An 18,737-nucleotide genomic window follows, 5' to 3' on the forward strand; every position below is an offset into this window, starting at 1 on the left:
ATTGTTTATTCAAAAAGTTGGACCAATGATAAAATTACAAATGCAGTATTGAGTATATCAGTCAAACAAAGCTTGCTACATGCTAAACAATGTTGAAATACATCATTAGCTTTTTCAAATGTTATATGCCATGAATGTAATTGGATAACAGACTTGTTCCTAGCTTGAGGTGCTTCCAATGGAAAATTGACCTTTCAAGTGTTATATGCCATGAATGTAATTGAATAACAGACTTGTTCCTAACTTGAGGTGCTTCCAATGGAAAAATTGACCTTTTGTTGTACTCTCTTGGACAGTTGTGAATACAACTACAAAAATAATAAAGACAGCCAATGATTCAAAAAAAAATATGCATAAAAAGTTCAAAATTGAGTTTAGAGAGAGAGAGAGAGAGGTGAGGTCACCTTATAACCGGAGATCAAATGTATTTTTTTCCTATTATTGAGGTGGTAAGTAGCATAGTACCAAGTAGCATAGTTATGATCAACCGTTGATTTCTTTTATACATTTAGATAACTAAATGATATCCAATTCGAGTGACCTTTTTTATAAGGTTTACCTTTAAATGAAGATTAAAAGATTAAATGGTTCTGATTATAAAAGTTTTATAGTGAAAATACATCATAAGTAAGTGGGGGATTGATAAGGGAATAGAGATCATAATGAGAAATAGACAAATTTTGTGCGGGTACAACTCTTATTTGAACGAACAACTCACCGCTAAGAGGGAATGCAAGCATTACCCTAATTATTATATTAAATGGTGATTGTATTAAAGTTAATACTTGCATTTCTTCTTTGCGGATATGAATTCATTTTCCACTTGCAAATGACATTCTTTCCCGTAGAAACTTTAAAATCGAAACTGTTTAAATTCTTAATCTTCATTTGAAGATCATTCCTACAAAAATATCATTCGAAATCAAAATAGTTTAGTCATCAAAATATATTAACTGAATCAACGACATAGGTACCAAATAACTATTAATAACGAGTCATTGATTTATTTGATATATTTTGATGACTAAATGATCTCTGATTCAAAATAATTTTTTGTAAGGACAATTTTTAAATGAAGATTAAAAGTTGAATGATTCCGATTATGAATTTTCTACAATGAAATTACGTTTTTTGCAAATGTAGGAATGAGGTCATACTTCAAACAAGGAATGCAAGTATTATTCTTGTATTAAATATATGTAAGGATTATAACCAATCTTATAAATATGTGCTCTCACATCATTGTTATATTAAATTTTTCTGTAAAAGTGATTAATTGTATAATTGAAAATGGTGTTCTATGCCTAATTGTGTTTACAAAAATATTTTTATGAAAAATAATTTTCTCAGTTTCATAAAAATCTTTAATTTTTTAATTAAATAAATTAAATGACAACAATTTTACAAAAAGAAAACTAATAAAAATGGCTTGAAAACTTTAAATTTTGACAATAATGACAAAATAAAACGTAAAATGAATAGTACCAAAAATGACTTTTTGGTATAAAAATATGATTTTTCGTCAAAATGAACAGTACCGATAGCTTTTCGTTAAAGTCCATTTTTACAAAAACATAAGAAGGATATCAATTTTTTTTTTTTGGTCAACTGAAGGATTTCGAATTAGGTGGGTAAAAGTCACTACACTTTTTTTTATCTTATTTTTCTCTTTTGTTTTGTTTGGTTGTGGTTGGATTTGTTTAAAAGGAAAACTAATGAAAATGGTTTGAAAACTTTGAGTTTTAATGATAAGGACAAAATAAAGGGTAAAGTGAATAGTACCAGGATTGACTTTTTAGTGTAAAAATGTAATTTTTCGTTAAAGTGAACAGTACCAGGAACTTTTAGTTAAAGTTCCCTTGTTTAAATTCGTTATTATTTCGCGGCTTAAATAAGAACACAAAATGGAAGCCTCCTCAGTCGGTCTCTGTCTGTCAGTCGGTCAATAATTTCCAGCGCCATTGCAATTTACAACTTTATATATTCATCAATAAACGTCAAAATTTGTCTTCCCAATTTATGTTTCCAATTTTCTCTCTCTAAAACTCACATTACACAGCACTCTGCTGCAAAATTGCTTGAAGCTCTCTCTCTCTCCGAACATTGCAAATATTCTCGAGAAATTTCAAAACTTTCCCGGAAAATTAAAAGGATATTTTCATATTTTGCTCACTGTCCAAATGGGTATCTAAAGCTTGAATCTTCTGCTTCAGTGGCGGAGGAAAGTTACAATGGAAGGTGGAAAAGGCGTGGGGGAGAAGAAAGGAACAAACGACGTGGTTTTGCAGATTTCGGTCGGAGAAGAACACACGAGATACAGTAACGAAATCAGAGACTCGAATCTCCAGCTGACAGAGCTTCAGAGCCTCAGGGTCTCCGGCTCTGCTTCTCCAGAAATCCCAAAGCCGAGTCCCTCGCCGCCGCCGGGGAAGCCGCCGAAAATCCCAGCCGAACCCACTTCCCGGCGAGCTTCGTTTTCCCGGTCCGCGTTCTCGAAGCCCAAGTCGAGGTTCGTGGAGCCTGTTCCTCCTGCTGAAAAGAAGGCGACCGACGAAATTCCCCAGTTGAAGTCAACTGCTAATTCCCCGAATGTGGCATCGCCAAGCTCCAAAATCGCAGCCACAACACCGAGAGACGCTCTGAGATCAGCCCCGATAACCCCACGAACGCCGTTGATCAACAGCAGCGAGGAGGACGACGATGAGGAGGTTTACAAGACTGCAAAGCTTAAGGTGCGTGAGAAGTCTGGCAAGAAGATGAAAAAGTTAGCAGTAATTGAGTTGATTGCATTTGTTTGTATTGTTGGGTTTTTTATTGCCTGCTTAACTGTTCCTAAGTTGGAAAAGAAGATGTATTGGGGATTGGAATTGTGGAAATGGTCTGTCTTGGTGTTGGTTGTTTTGTGTGGTAGATTGGTCACAGAATGGTTTATCAATGTTCTGGTTTTCGTGATTGAGTTGAACTTTTTGCTTAAGAAGAATGTTCTGTATTTCGTTTACGGGTTGAAGGGAAGCGTACAGATTTTTATTTGGTTGAGTTTGGTTCTTCTGGCATGGGGTTTGTTGTTCAACCGCGGAGTGAAAAGGTCAAGGAAAACCTCTAGGATTCTAGGTTACGTTACAAGGGGTCTGGCTTCGTGTCTAATTGGAGCGGGCATATGGCTGGTGAAGAATTTATTTGTCAAAGTGGTAGCTTCTTCGTTCCAATGCAATAGATTCTTTGATCGGATTCAAGAATCAATTTTTCATCAGTATGTTCTCCGCACCCTTTCCGGGCCTCCTCTGATGGAAATGGCAGAAAGAGTCGGGAAGACCCCAAGTAGGGGCCAGTTGAGCTTCAAAAATTTGAAGGGAGGGAAAAAGGAGGGGAAGGAAGGGCCCAAAGAAGAGGTGATTGATGTAGAAAAGCTAAAAAAGATGAACCAGAAGAAAATTTCTGCTTGGACCTTGAAAGGGTTGATTAACATGGTAAGGAGTTCCGGGCTATCTACCATCTCCGACACACTTGAGAGTCTTGACGATGAGGAGAGTGAGCAGAAAGGTAAGGAGATTACTAGTGAGTGGGAAGCAAAGGCTGTGGCTTATGATATTTTCCTGAATGTCGCCAAGCATAGCAACAAGTAAGAATTTCATTTTTGTTTATCTTAAAAGTTCCTCCTACCTTTTTGATGACTTATTCATCTATAATTTTCTCACTATTTTTACGGTTAAATGGACTAGGTACATTGAGGAAGATGACCTCTTGCGCTTCATGAAAAAGGAGGAGGTCGACAATGTATTACCTCTGTTTGAAGGGGCAGCAGAAACGGGCAAGATCAAGAGAAAAGCTTTGAAGAACTGGCTGGTAAATTCCAGTTGGTTTTTGTATCTGAAACTTCTTATTCTTTCGTTTTATGTACCCACCTGCGCAAAAGTTGCATTTCGAATTCACCTGACACTTCTGCACTGAGAAAAAAACCAACAATGTATAATGCTACCACAAACTACAGTTTACGAGCAGTTATAATTCTTATAAATGACCCTTTGAAAGGATCTTAATTCTACATGTCGTGAACCTTGAATTTCAATTTGTTTTTCGTTAGAGTTGGAATTCTGGACTCTTAACCTTATTCTTGTTTTCAGGTGAATGTCTACCTTGAACGCAAATCTCTGGCACATTCGTTAAATGACACTAAAACAGCGATAGAGGAGCTGAATAGGCTTGCCTCAGGGGTATTGCTTCTTGTGATCATTATCGTGTGGCTACTTCTGATGGGATTTTTGACAACCAACATACTGGTCTTTATATCATCTCAGCTCTTACTGGTGGTCTTTGTATTTGGTAATACTGCTAAAACTGTGTTTGAAGCAATCATTTTCGTCTTTGTGATGCACCCTTTTGATGTAGGGGACCGTTGTGTCGTTGATGGAGTACAGGTAACTTCGAAATCTTCATTCCTCAAATAAATTTTCACTTCTATTAGAACGACTTTACTTGACATATTTCAACCTAACAGCTCATAGTTGAAGAGATGAACATATTGACAACGATCTTCCTAAGATATGACAACGAGAAAATTTTCTATCCAAATTCAGTACTGGCTTCTAAACCCATCAGCAACTTCTACAGGAGTCCGGAGATGGGTGATTCTGTTGAATTTGCTGTTCATGTTTCTACAACGGCTGATACTATTGTGGCTCTAAAAGCCAGAATAAAAGAGTACGTTGACTTAAACTTATTCAAACTCTCAATTATTTATTGCTTTCAAATTTCAATCTACATATAGAGAGGCTCTCTCAGCTCAACAAAACCAACTTATAACAGCATGCTGCTTATGTCACATTATCATGACATGCAAGATTAGAGTTTAGGATCCTTGGAACAGATAGAATTTAATAGCTGCTAGCTAGGATTCTCGCATGGATTCGTCAATAAAATAGTTCTGTTTAGGTGATTCTGCTATCCTAGTATGGCTTTTGATTCATCTGTTTTGTATCTTTGGTGGTTATATAGCTTCGTTTTTTCGTTTTGCTTCTCTTTCGGTACTGGAATTGTTTACTTATGATTTTGCATTGCTGTTGATATTTCTGGTTTCATGTCGTACGTTCTCTATACACAAACATCCACTGGCATAAGCGCACCTCTGAACGATAGAAATGAGTTGCTGAAGAAAATTGAATATTTCAGGTACTTGGACAGCAAGAGTCAGCACTGGCGTCCTGCCCATAGCGTGGTGGTTAAGGATATTGAGGACGTCAACAAAATGAAAATGGCTCTTTATGTTACGCATACCATAAACTTTCAGAACTACGGAGACAAGAGCAGTCGGAGATCAGATTTGGTCTTAGAGCTGAAGAAAATATTTGAAGATCTTGGTATAAAATATAAACTCCTGCCTCAAGAAGTTCATCTCCGCTATGTCGGATCATCCACTGCAGAACTTCCACCAACGTGGCAGTGATTTTTCGTTGTGTATGCTGCAAGTATGTACCTTTCTTCTGTTTTAGTTCCAGTCCAGTTTTATGACCACGAGCAAAGATTCTGACTCGTGTCATTAACTTGAAATTTTCGTCGCATTTTCCAGGGGGAGGTGGGAGTGAAGTTGCCAGAAGTCTCATCGGAACAAAAACGATATTGTTGGATGTGTTACAATTCATCTCGAGGAAGTTTTGATGAAGAATGCTCAGTGGAAGGGGAAAAGGTCTCAACACTGAGATACTGAGATTTGTGAGAGCTGGTGGAAACACGATGTTGTAAGTTTGGAATTGATTTGTTTTAATGCATGAACTGTTGAGTTTTCTTCATCTCTACCTTTTTCAATCCGTTTGATGAGAAGCCATATGTACATGGAGCACTGAGTTTCAATATTAAAACACGATATTAAAGTGATTGGTTGTTGGGTTCAGCTTATAATTGATGACGTGAAAGTATTGGCCAAAATAATGCAGGATATTAGGCAATTTAATTTATGGTGAATAAGTTAAGAGCGTAGGGGTGAGTGATTTATTATCATGTTTCAGATTAAACACACCTAAGCTCTTGAATTTTGTAAAGCACACTCCCACCTTAAAAGGCTAGTAGCAAATAAAAAATTAACAACCTTAAAAATTAATACAGGTTATACCAAACCGACACGTTTTAGTGTCTCTTTATCCGGTCAATTGCTTATTATAGCTCGTTTACGAAACCGTAATCAAAATTGAAGGAATTGAATTGAAGAGAATCAAAATCCAAATTTCATTAAAAGCTATTTACTAGAATGTTTTGGAATCAGAATAGAAATAGTATGGATTCCATAAAACTGTTTACGAATTCAGCAGAATCGGAATATAAATTAGTATGATTACAAAAATGCCCTTGTCCCAAGTTTTGGTTTGTCCATATATCCCAATTAAATAGCCAAGATAGAATGTAACATCGAAAAATACTCCCTTCTGGAAGGTTGTTTGACGCCATTAGACAATTCGAATGAGAAGGATGATGAAAATTCCGATCTCGACGGTGATTGGGGTGATGAAAATTCCGATCTCGACGGTGATTGGTCCAACAAGATAGCCTTATCGACCAATCCCAAAACAGAAGCTGCCACGTCGGACAAAGATAATTGACAAACTTCCCACCCCTCATTAAGCTCCTCTTCCCTTCCCCCGCTAGCCCCTACCTCTATGACTATCTTAGCAAGAAGCACCTCAAATCTGACACAAATTTTACACAGAAAAAAGCAGCCGGTTTAGAGAGAGAAAGCTGAGCTAGTCTAGAGAAAGAAAATGGCAGCAACCGCAGCAGTTACAATGGCCATGCCATTGACCAATGCAACCCAAAAGAGGATCCAATCCTCAGCCGAGAGCTTGTTCAAGCCAATGCCACTGAGGCCCTCAAAGGCATTGGCACCCGCCGCGTCAAAATCGAGCGGGAGGCTCCAAGTCAGGGCTTCCTTGAAGGAGAAGGCGGTGACCGGAATCACGGCGGCCGCGCTCACCGCCTCAATGGTGATCCCGGAAGTGGCCGAAGCGGCCTCGGGAGTTTCTCCTTCTCTCAAGAACTTCTTGCTCAGCATTGCGGCCGGCGGCGTTGTAGTTGTTGTGATCGTTGGTGCTGTAGTTGGCGTGGCCAATTTCGACCCTGTTAAGAGAGGCTGAGGATACGAAGTATTCACAAATCTATCTTATTGTATATGTCAAGAAATTTTTTCTGTCTGTTTTCCATCTGTGTAAGAAGTGACTCTTAGGGCTAGTTTGGTATTGCTGCTTTGAAAAAAAGCTGCTTCTGCTATGCTGTAAAAATAAGCAAATGTAAAATAAAGCAGCAGAGTGTTTGGTAAACTTTTTTGTAAAAATGCTTTTGAAAAAAAAAGCAGTATTATAGTGTTTAGTAAACTTTTATGTAAAACAGATGTGAAAAAAAACCGGTTTTTCAAAGCTGGATTTTGCAGCTTCTTGTTTTTGGCTTTTTTTCAACCAAAACTGTGAAAAAAAACTGAAGCTGAATGTTTACCAAACAAAAAAAAAAGCTCCCATTTTTTTTTATACCAACTTTTTTCAGAATCACCTCAGTACCAAACCAGGCTTAATCAACTCGTAATTTGGCAGAAAACTGTGAATTCCGAAATTTCGCTCTTTCGTTTTTCGATTTGTGTGCAACAGTTCGATACACAATGCAAACGTAGAGGATGACAATAACAGAGGGCAATGGAAAACGATCAAAGAAAGAAAACACCATGAACTCAAATCAGAAATTTATGAAATTGCCGGCGAGACCACCTATGTCTACAATACCTGCTATATAAATGCTGATGTGATGACACCAATTCAGAGTCACTAGAGAACAATTTCTGTGTAAACTTATCGAAAAAAATTAAAATAATTTCCGAACAATGCAATCAGCAGCATCTAACTAAATCCGTTCAATTTAACTCGATCATGTACTTTACCTAGAGTGCTTCGAAATCATATCGAGCATGTATCGGCTTTCTGAAGAATAGTTCACCTTATCTGCCTTCACCACGGTGATCTTCACCCTCTGCTCATCGCCATACATCTCCTCTTTGATTTTAAGCTTGAATAGAAACTGATTAAAGATGCTGCTCCGGACTATGTCTCCAAATCTTGATTCATCCTGCTCTTCGTACTTCAACAAGTACAGCGCCTTTGCTGAGCAACCTAAGATCTCTTCCCCGGCTTCCTGAAAAGCTGTCGCCCAAGTCAATCCAGTGTGGTCTTGAATTTGGGCTTGAAGGAGATATCTGTAGTCGCACTCCTCGAATTCTTGATTGCATCTGTCACATTGCCATCCACTGTTTCCTGACCTCGACACCTTTTTGTTGCACTGCCTATCCCCGATCATCAACGGACAAGCTGTGTAACAGAAAGAATCTGTTTTGATAAAAGAAATCGTCCCCTTCACAGTGACCCAGTCTGGCTTATCTGATCTTCCGAGACCTTCGTCCCTGATCTGAGAAACAGTTTTGCGTATCTCATTCTTAGTTCCTCCTGGAACAATGTCTTTAGAAATGGAGACTGAAGCAGTATCCTTGCCCCCTCGGTCAAACCAGTCTCTCAAGGTACGAGCATCAGAAATATCTGGGTTTATAAATAGCTGTGTAGAATGAATTGTTCCAACAGACTTGCCACTGAAATCATTAATCTTCCCAGCTTTAACGGCTAAAACTGGGGAAAACCCAGAAGCCAACATCTCTTCAAGCTTTTGACCTTCCCTGTTGCAGAAATCCCCCCAAAGGGTTACCTCAACGCTCTTGTCCGACCGGTCCTTTAGATTCAGAATTCTTCTCTGAGTTTCCATACCGTTCTTCCTCATGATAGGAACTGAAGGATTGACAGATATCACAATACCAATAACATCAACAATAGAATTACTTTCAGCATTTTCAATTTCACTAATCGGCCTGAAGTTGAAGTTTTGCGCTGGTATGGAACCATCTTCATCAGGGCAGAGGTCCACGGTTGAACTTGCATCCAAAGTTATCTCCCAGTCATTCTTCAGATGGTTGAAATTCTTCTGGGCAGGTTTCAAGCTTCCCTTTGAAATCAAGTAAACTCTGCCAACCTCAATAATATCATAGAAGCGGTCAAGAACAGCATTGAAGCAGGTAACTCGTATTTCCCCTCCTTCAGAGTCAAGGAGGTCGAAAGAGAAAACTTTACCATCTCCTTTAGCATTATTATACCGACGGGGATCCCCCTTTGCTGTAACCCTTGCCTTGATAGCCCATCTTCCCTGATAAGGATTCAGAGCATTAATAGGAATGATCCGTGCTGGTGCCTCGTTCTTCATGATTGGGCCATGATTTTTGTAATGTGGAGGTGGTTGGTAAGGAGGCTGAACAGTAGCTCGAAAATTTGGCCCATCGTGTGGAGAGCTTTGAGGATGAAGACGAGGTCTGACGCTTGGCCTCTCAGAATGAGAAGTAGGTCTAAGATTCTGTACATTGTGAACAGGATTTTGCGAAATCATATGATTACCAGCTGATCGCTGAACACTGCCATTACGCAACGCATTTTGAGCAGCTGAATCAGGTGGACCATATGGTTTTGGATTCCCAATCACGTCAGAGTTCAGTATGATAGTTTCCATGTTCAGCACAACAATAACCCTGTACAAAGAGTACAATTCAAAGCTCGCTGCACACTTCGATACAGAAAAATGTAACAAATAATCACACGGAAACACATTCTTGTGTCAAAACACTGCCGACTTCTTACATTCATTCACAAGGTTTTGCAACTCACAATGATTTCAATCTCTTCGGTTAATTTTTAAGTTATCTTTCCTAAAATACAAACGGACTGCATTATAGCTTGTGATTAAGAAAAAATCATCCCAGCGTAGTGCAAATAACATTCTTCGTTTTTCGAGTTAGATGAACATCAAGCACAGAATTGCGACAGCTAACTTACACCAATCTTCACAATCAAAATAAACTACTCAATTATTATATACAAGTACATAAACTGATTCATCAAATTTTGAAATCTCAATTTCTTTATCGAAAATCGCATCTGATCATTGCTCAATCAACCACAGTTTTATCAGCTCAGATTCAGACTCCATAGCACTCATTTGGTTCCAAAATCTCAATTCAGATAAGTGAATTAGAACCCTAACATTATCACAAACACATTCTAATCACAAGCATAATCTCATCTAACAATCAAAATTAATTTTAATTAACCAAAACTGAAAACGAGAGAGAGAGAGAGATACGGACTGGCGGTTCTGGAGGATGGTGCTAATGTACTCGGTGAGCTGGACGACGGAGCCTATCTGGACTCGGTTGGTCTTGATTCGGTCGTTGAGCTGCGAAGAGATCATTGCATGCTGGCACGAAACGCCGTCGGAGACCATGAAACGGTACCTCTCCTGCGTGCCGATGAGCTTAATATCGACCACCTGCACCAACGGCTTCAAATTCACGTCGCCGCCTATCATCGCCGCGATGGCGTTCGGCGTCAGGTTCACCGGCATTTTGATAAACCCTAGTGATAGGCGTGTGTCGGCTCGAGGAGGACGCCGACGGCGAGGGAAGGTAGATTGGGAATTTGACGAGAGATAGACGACGGAGTGAGAGGCGGTTGTGTAATTGGCGGGGGCGTTTGGGAGGAAACGACCGAGAGAGAGAGGGATTTTGATTTTTCGAAACCGGTTTTCAGGGGTATTTGAAATTACAGTTATGTCACAGCCCTTCCTATATAGTATAGTATAGATAGGCGCTCTGGCTATTTGAAATTACAGTTATGTCACAGCCCTTCCAATTTTTTGTCTTCTTCCCGGCGCATTTGTCCAAATTGGAATGTGTGCTTTTAAAACCATATTATTTTTTGTTGGAAATTTATTAAACAAAATCTAAAATGTGAAAAAAATGATTTTTTTTTTATCAAACAATATAATTTGTTAGATTAGTCGTCGACAAGATTCGAATTCATGCCGTTATATAAGGACTCAACTTTTTTTCATCATTGTGATAAATGACCATTTGCCGAAAAAAAAAATTATTTGAATTCATGTGAACATTCATTCTAGTCAAACTTACAGACTAAAAAATAATCCAAAATACAAAAGACGACTATGATTTTTTTCTAAAGAAGGTAAGAATGGCCTCATTGAATTATAAAAGTCTTGAATTATGTCTATAGTTTAAATATGAGATAAACAACTATCCATATGATTATATCAAGAGTCCAAATGATTTCTCTACTTTGCACGCCCGTTAGCGATAAATAAATATGCAACTAGTGACTCTTTGGGGACTCTTATATTATATAGGACTCACTTTTGCTCGTAAATGTTTTAGCTAAAAGAGCTTTTACTAAAAGAATTTAGAAAATTCTAATTAAGCGCCCAAGTTCTCCCTAGATAAACAGGCTTCTTCAAAAAATACTTTCGGTGGTGTAAAAGCACTTTTAATCATTCTAAAAGCAATACCAAACACGTCTTTAAATCTTTTCTTAAATTTTAATTTCGCCGCAGGATCAAATTCTTTCGTTTTAGTTCAGAATTGCAAGTTTAACAAAATTGAGCGAAAAAGGAAGAAGAAGAAAAATACAAAATGGAGCAAAACAAGCGGCCTCAAACAAAAGACGGGAGGGATAAATTTTAAATAAAACCGTCCGAGTGTAACAAAATTTGAGAAACGCATCGGCCCATATTTTGGTGCGGAAAAATTGACACAGGAAACCAATATGAATGAAGAAGTCGACACTCCAAGTTACAAAAGAAAAAATGGATGAACATCTCGGAACATATGTGATGGACTTCAAGCCACAATCGGGACGGGGGCCTCGACCTCAGTTGGGGCTAAAAAAGGCTCTGCAACAGGGGCAGCTAGTGCCGGCCTGATATATACGTCCTCCTTCGGTTGGTGAATTGTAACAAGGTCGGGTAAGGGGGTCTTGGGGCCTTGCTTGCCCTTGGGATCCCAATCGAGCATAATCTTGACCTTTATACCAAGCACACCCTGTATGCAAATGTTTGAGGCGATCAGTTGATTAATAACGGCGAATGATTTGGACAGAACAAAACCACCCCATGAAGCACAATAAGAAGAAGAAGAAGAAACAGGTGAGTGGGACAAACCTGTCTAAGGAGGACGTGCCTCACAGCAGAATCAATGTATTCGTTGACTGGCTGACCAGAAGAAATCATGTATCCGTCTTTGAATTTCATGGACTTGGCTCGCGCAGCCCTTAGCTTTCCACTAATGATCACCTGTTAACATACAAATATCAACTGTTAATGTACCGATAAAATCTAACATCAAGTTAAAATTGCAACAGGAAAATCATAGCTGAAAACTGCTAATGACCAACCTCACAACCCTTTGCTCCACTTTCCATGACAAATCTCAAAACACCGTAGCAAGCCCTGAAAAGAACAGTCATTGGCGGATTAGTTACTGGACATCCATTTGACAAATTAAAATGCATACCAATATGGAGTCAATTAATAAACATAATTGAGATCATTGGCAGTGCCACCATTTAGATAAACATAGAAAATCACTCGCCCTCGCCAACTCAAAGATAAGATTTCAGAGCCCCTGATTAAAAAAATAGCCTGATTACTAGAAATCACGGTTCGATCGAGCATCAGTGCCTTTGTTTATACTTCTGAATGAGTGCCAAACCTACCTAAAGTAATAGTGGATTACAAATATGTTCCCTCCCCAAGGTTACTGCATGAAAGCAAGGGCATTTCACAAGGAATATCTCACGGAGGAAGTCAATCAATTTTGTCAACTTCCGACACAAATTTGCTATGAAAACACCAATATACTTTGTAGATGACATGACACAAAGCCACTGATCCCAAAAAAATGAGAGCCTAGAGATTACAGTTTCACAAAGCATCGTTGCCTTTATTTCCAGTTCAAAAAGAGTACCAGAAACCACAGGTGAAACTACCAGTAATGGTCCATTATAAACATGTACCCTCCCCAAGGTAACTGCATGAAAGCAAGAGCATTTCACGAGCAATATCTCATGGAGGTTGTCAATCACTTTTGTCAACTTCCGACACAAAATTGATATGAAAACACCAAAATGCTTTGTAGATGACATGACACAAATCACAACGCCAATGATTCCAAACAATAGCCTGATTACTAGAAAAATAGATCAAAATGAGTGTCAGATACCCCGGGCCCGACTAACAGTAATGATCCACAATAACCATGTACCCTCCCTAAGATTACTACATGAATATAAGAACATTTCACGGGATTATCTCACGGAGGATGTCAATCAATTTCGTCAACTTCCGACACAAATTTGGTACAGAAACACCAATATGCTTTGTAGATGACATAAGACCAAATCTAACAAATTGGAAAAGTTATCACTATATGTTTGAAATACAAACTACATCCAATTACCAAAAAAATTAATTTGAAGTCCCATTCCCAATCACTTTAAACGGAATACCGTTGGACTACATATAACTATGGTGAAAGTACACAGGTAGTAACGATTAACCATTTACCCTCCGCACGGTTACCGCATGAAAGAAAGTGACTTTCATGAGGATGATGGAATGGAGGATATGAATCAATTTTGTCAACTTCCGACACGGAGTTGGTATGAGAACACCAATCTGCTTTGTAGATGACATACCCACATCTAAAGAAAGCCAAATCAGAAATACAAATGCTGCACATTTTCAACATACAAAATAAACAATATACCTATTCCCCATCTTTCTCAAACAATGCACATTTTAATAATAGTTCTAGACTATCTAATAAATTGACTCGGCATTCGATCAGTAACAAACTAGAGTTTTGAGATGGGATCATATACCTGCGGACGGCAAGGCCACCGAGAAGCTTGTAACGGAGAGACTCGGCCTGAGCAATAGCGCACAGCCCTCTGTTGTTAACCTTCTCAGCGTAAAGCTCAACGCTGTTTTCTGGAAACTTAAACCTCTTCTGTACAACAGAGGTTAGCTCCCTAATCCTCCTCCCCTTCTCTCCTAAGAATCACAATACAATGCCCACAAATCAATCAATTATTTAACATAAAACTTAATTAAATCAAAAAAACATCGATTACTCATTTCAAATGAGAATCATACCGAGAACGTTTTGGGTTCGGGTGGCTCGGATGATGATCTCGGTTCGCATCGGCGTAACCCTAACTTCAACGCCGGAGTAGCCGTCTTCGGCGAGCTCTCTCGTCAGCACCTCGTTCAGCTCGGCGAAGAAAACGCCGTCGGCGACGAACTGCAACCAAAAACAAAGACGAGAGCTTTAGTTGAAAATGAGAATGATTTTCTCGCTTTTCTCGGGAAACAAACAGGGGAGGAGAGGGGCTGACCTTTCGCTTCTTGCTCATTTGGGTCGCAGTCGCCATGGTTGTGGGTGTGAAAGTTGCAGAGATGGGATCTGAAATGTGGTGGCGGGAGCTCTGAAAACCCTAGCTCTCGTTTGGCACCGGGTTTTGGGGTTAAAGGATATGAGGGGGTTTATATGCATAGGTGGAGATTGATCGGACGGTTAGATAATGGACGGATGAGATTTGTCCTAGGCTTCATTTTCCATATTAAAAAAAAAAAAAAACTAACACAATAGTTTTCACTTTTCACTTTGTTGGAGCATGTCATGACTTCAATCTCATGGTCATGGATTTAGTTTTTACCATAACAACATCGTTCTAAGTTAAATCTCATGAACAACAATAGTTGATAAAAAACGTCAATTAGAATTCAAAAACATATATTAGATTGGACTATTCAAGTTTACACCTCTTTCAACATTGAGAAAGTAATTGCCAAGATTTATAGTTAGTAACAAAATTAGCAACTTTGTTGGAACATCAATGTTTCTTCTTGGTCAGACGTAATCAAGAAAAGTGTTCGTGTTCACCAACGGAAATGGAAGATTCAAACTTCAAACCTACATACAGTAACATTGAAAGCTTGTTGTCACAAAATGTTCTTTTTTAGACATGGAGTATAGTTTGTGTTAAACCACACAATACATAATTGTTGACCCTAAAAACTACAAAGCCTACGTGGCGCGCAGGCCGAGTAATTAATGAGCTAACTACGTCCTTCGGTGAATGCGGGGCGTGCCAACTCGTCAGCTGAGAAGTAAATTTGTTGATGTTGCGTTGGGTCGCGCTACTGACTTCTGCGTCTTGCGATTGCGGCCGAGAAAGGAACACGTCTCGGCCTCTTGGGCTCTCGAACCTGAAGACAAGGTTACTATTCTTACGAAGTTCAATATCAAATTCGGCTTTCAATGTGCCGAATATAATGATTGTAACACCTCACTTCGCCGAGAAGGCTGATGAGATGACCTCGACCAATAAGGATTTAGAAACCCTTCTCGACCGAGACTTGGATAGGTAATCAATCGTTCTCGCCGCAGTGCTGTTGATGCCAACGGAAGATACTGCGAGACCGACTGACTCTACGGTGACAGAGCTATCTATGCCGACTTAAGATATCACCGGTTGCTTCCACAGTGCTGTTGATGCCAACGGAAGATGTGTCAGCGAAAAAGGAAAAAGAAAAATAACAAGTTGTGAGAGTTTGCGCAGGGCAATTTTGTATTGATTTTGTGGGGCTCCTTCCGTTGCCACTGCCTCTCTATTTATAGAGCTAACTTAGCATAAAACCCGGCCGTGACCATCAATCACCACCACAAATAATAATCGTTACGCGGGGATGATTATCCAATGAGAATCGTAGCACTCAAATCTCTTTGGTGCTAACGCATTTCAGCCAAAACCACATAACAAATCATGGCATGCCAATTCCGTCTTTTGCTAAAGATAAGCATTGTCGTTCAAATCCTAGTCCCAAAGCCCTGGCATATCAAGCTTTATCCATAGGATATTCACTTCACCTATTTGGCAGCCTTGAGTTTGCTAATAATTATCCCATGCATGCATCACATTAGCTTACGTAATTAATCTTTCAAGTTGGACTCCACCTTGATCACCAACTGATGCCACCACGTGCTAGGACTCTTCTCATAATGCATGATGCTTAATCCCTGCGTCGAATGATAAGAATCCCAAATTAAATCGAACTGTTCTGCTTGCTTCGATATAGTTTGCGTCACATTTATCTTGTATAAAAAGTGTCAAGATAATTCATTATTAAAAGATAATTATTATGATTAAAAATCATAATATTATCCCCTAACAACAATAAAATTATCTTAACTTTCCTATCCGACGGTGTGGAGCAATGCTTACTCAACGGCCTTGATCGCACGGGCCGATGGTGTAAATTTAGGTCCAAACAATAATATAACAACTAGATTTTCCACCTACAAGTAAAAAAAAGTACCACTATACCAACGGTTGGTGAGATATGTGTCGCCTTACGCATCAACTGTTGTGAGTCAAGTAAACATGACCTTAACAAACTCAATTTTTTGGACCTTGAGGCCCAAAAACAAAGAAAGTAGCCCAAAATTTTAGTTTTGGGCTATAGTTTGTGGTAAATTATAATGGACCACTGTCCGCCAGTCCATGTCTAGAAGATTTGGGTTGTCTAAGTAGAAACTGTGCGGCCCAAGTCCTTCCATTATGTTCTTAGCTGAAGAGAAATTTTGAAGGTAACATTGGTACAAATTGTTTAAACGTGGGTTAGGACTATAGAGGATCCAATTATTAAAGGTGCGACTAGAGAGTAAGTTGATTATTGAGGGGAACGAGGCTAAAGTCAATACAACCAATCAATAAGCTGAACGAAAACCTAACTTAGTTAATTGAAAGTTCCAGAGTCTAATTTCAATAGGCAAATTGATTGGGTATGATTCAAAGAAGTTAACATACTATGTATCTCATTCATATGGTGAAAAAAGTGTGTATTTTGCATAAGTTTTAGGGGATATATTTATGGAAACTTTAACGAAAAGCTCCCGATACTGTTTATTTTAACGAAAAACCACATTTTTACACTAAAATGTCAATCATGGTACTATTCACCTTACCATTTATTTTGTCTTTATCATTAAAACTCAAAGTTTTCAAATCATTTTCATTAGTTTTCCTTATATTTATACTTAATGACATTGATATCTTATAAATAATAAAATACAGATTGTTGAATCTTGGGAGACAAACGCCTACCAAACTACAAACACAAGAGTAGGACAAAATTCTGTCACACTGCATTCGTGCAAGCTTGGAGATTGTCAGCTCTCTACATATTATTGTTTTTCATATTTTCTCATAGTGCTGCACATGACATTTGTTAATATCCAAATTATTTGGGGCTCGATGAATCTGTCGACCCACCACCAAACTTCTTTCCTTAGGGAAAAAGAAACAGAGTGGGGAACTTAAGGGACTAACATCATCATTACTGGCATTGTCATTAGGGCATAAATAGGCCTTTTCAAGTATGGGAAGTTGATTATTATAATCTCATTACCTAATTTGGTTCAATTAATAATGATTTAGAGGGAAATGTAAAATTACATAACCACTTGGTCTAACGACATTTAAACTCCTCATGGTTGAACGAGGTTTCATGTTCAAATCACTAGAGTGCAAGGATGATATATATTTAACAATTTATAGTAAGTTTGATTAGTTTTTCTTTAATATTACTCAACATTGAGTGTTTCGTAAAATGAATGGTTGAAAATGAAAATAGAAAATCTAATAATCATATAAAATCAAATCTAACGACTAAAACACTAGTAATATTGCTTCGTAGCATTGGAACTATACCCAAGTTTCATGTTCAACTCGCCAAGATACGAAGAGAGTACACGTTTAGAGTGAGCTTTATGCTAAATTGTGATTCATTGTGACTTTTTGTAAGTCGATTAATCAAAGAATTGTAAAACTTTGTCAAAAGGGGAAAACTGGACATTATGGGCTCCCTTCCAACCTGCAGTTTGCTGGAAATGCAAGGAACACAAAAGAAGGAATGGGCACAAAAGTAGATTCCCACTGCAGAATTGCACATGTTATAGCAATGTTTAATTTGTCTGGCCTGGTTTATTAGGCGACCAATTATATCTGGTATTTCTAGTTTTTCTTTTTCTTAATGATAATTTTTTATTATACACTAAAGTACATAAAGTGGTCCAAATGCAAAGTTAAGCACAAATTAAAGATGTGGACAGCCAAGCAACAAAATAAAGGGTCTAATACAAGGATTTAAGCCCAAAACATACGAACAAATCCTAAGAATCCGAACTACTCGTCTACCGCAAGAACTGCCGTCATCGTCATTAGCAACCAAGGAAGAGGCAAAGAACAAGCCTCAATAAAAAATCTTTAGAGGATGGGGTTCGAGCTTCATATCCGATTCAATGTGTGTCATTCTCAGTCGATCAAGGAATGAGTCAAAATTGAGCTTAGGTCCATCTGTTGACCACTGTAGACTCGAAGTCCACATATGTGGTAAGGATGAGGATGAGCATGAGCAACAATACGAGGCAAAGAAAAAGCCGAAACTGAAAAAATTATGGCCCAATACAATTATGTATTTTAAAAAAAATATAATTAGACGTTTATTTATATGTTATATAAAAAATTTCATGGGCCCCTGTCTAGACATATAAGCGCTAAGCCCTCGCCTAGACGCCTAAGCGCTATGCCCTCGCCTAGATGCCCAAGCGCTAGACCTCTACCTGCCACTAGCCTAGTGCCTTTTAGAATCTTGGGTTTCAGAGAAGAAGATGGGGTGGGTGTGCCAGTGATGAAAGGAAGAGGTGGAGGAAGATGGAAATCGATTGAAAATTTTATGACAAATCTTGTTAGGGTTTTTTACTC

The 18,737-nt window shown here is 38.6% G+C and overlaps 3 protein-coding genes across 4 annotated transcripts; 1 reads left to right on the forward strand and 2 right to left on the reverse strand.

The window, feature by feature from the left end:
* The first annotated feature begins 1,922 nt into the window (after window positions 1-1,922).
* On the forward strand, window positions 1,923-5,868 carry LOC103400886 (mechanosensitive ion channel protein 10-like). 2 transcript variants are annotated; one of them, XM_029088868.2, is made up of 6 exons: window positions 1,923-3,619; window positions 3,720-3,843; window positions 4,122-4,415; window positions 4,496-4,698; window positions 5,167-5,462; window positions 5,564-5,868. In XM_029088868.2, the coding sequence occupies exons 1-5, from the start codon at window positions 2,232-2,234 to the stop codon at window positions 5,438-5,440; spliced, it is 2,283 nt and encodes a 760-aa protein (XP_028944701.1). In that variant the 5' UTR covers window positions 1,923-2,231; the 3' UTR covers window positions 5,441-5,462; window positions 5,564-5,868. The 2 variants fall into 2 exon arrangements, with proteins under 2 accessions (XP_028944701.1, XP_070670650.1); XM_070814549.1 differs by having other exon boundaries at window positions 1,973-3,619; window positions 5,167-5,449; window positions 5,498-5,868.
* Window positions 5,869-7,697: 1,829 nt separating this feature from the next.
* On the reverse strand, window positions 7,698-10,677 carry LOC103418083 (replication protein A 70 kDa DNA-binding subunit A-like). The gene is made up of 2 exons (XM_008356233.4): window positions 10,205-10,677; window positions 7,698-9,589 (listed from the first exon to the last, which is right to left on the reverse strand). Exons 1-2 carry the CDS (start codon window positions 10,459-10,461, stop codon window positions 7,906-7,908), a joined length of 1,941 nt encoding a protein of 646 aa, XP_008354455.2. The 5' UTR covers window positions 10,462-10,677; the 3' UTR covers window positions 7,698-7,905.
* Window positions 10,678-11,562: 885 nt separating this feature from the next.
* Window positions 11,563-14,468, reverse strand: LOC114819614 (small ribosomal subunit protein uS3z-like). Its single transcript, XM_029088891.2, has 6 exons — window positions 14,307-14,468; window positions 14,065-14,212; window positions 13,791-13,962; window positions 12,303-12,357; window positions 12,070-12,201; window positions 11,563-11,950 (listed from the first exon to the last, which is right to left on the reverse strand). The coding sequence occupies exons 1-6, from the start codon at window positions 14,340-14,342 to the stop codon at window positions 11,750-11,752; spliced, it is 744 nt and encodes a 247-aa protein (XP_028944724.1). The 5' UTR covers window positions 14,343-14,468; the 3' UTR covers window positions 11,563-11,749.
* Window positions 14,469-18,737: the final 4,269 nt, after the last annotated feature.

This window comes from Malus domestica, chromosome 02 (assembly GCF_042453785.1).
Source record: "Malus domestica chromosome 02, GDT2T_hap1".
NCBI classification, from domain to species: Eukaryota; Viridiplantae; Streptophyta; class Magnoliopsida; order Rosales; family Rosaceae; genus Malus; species Malus domestica.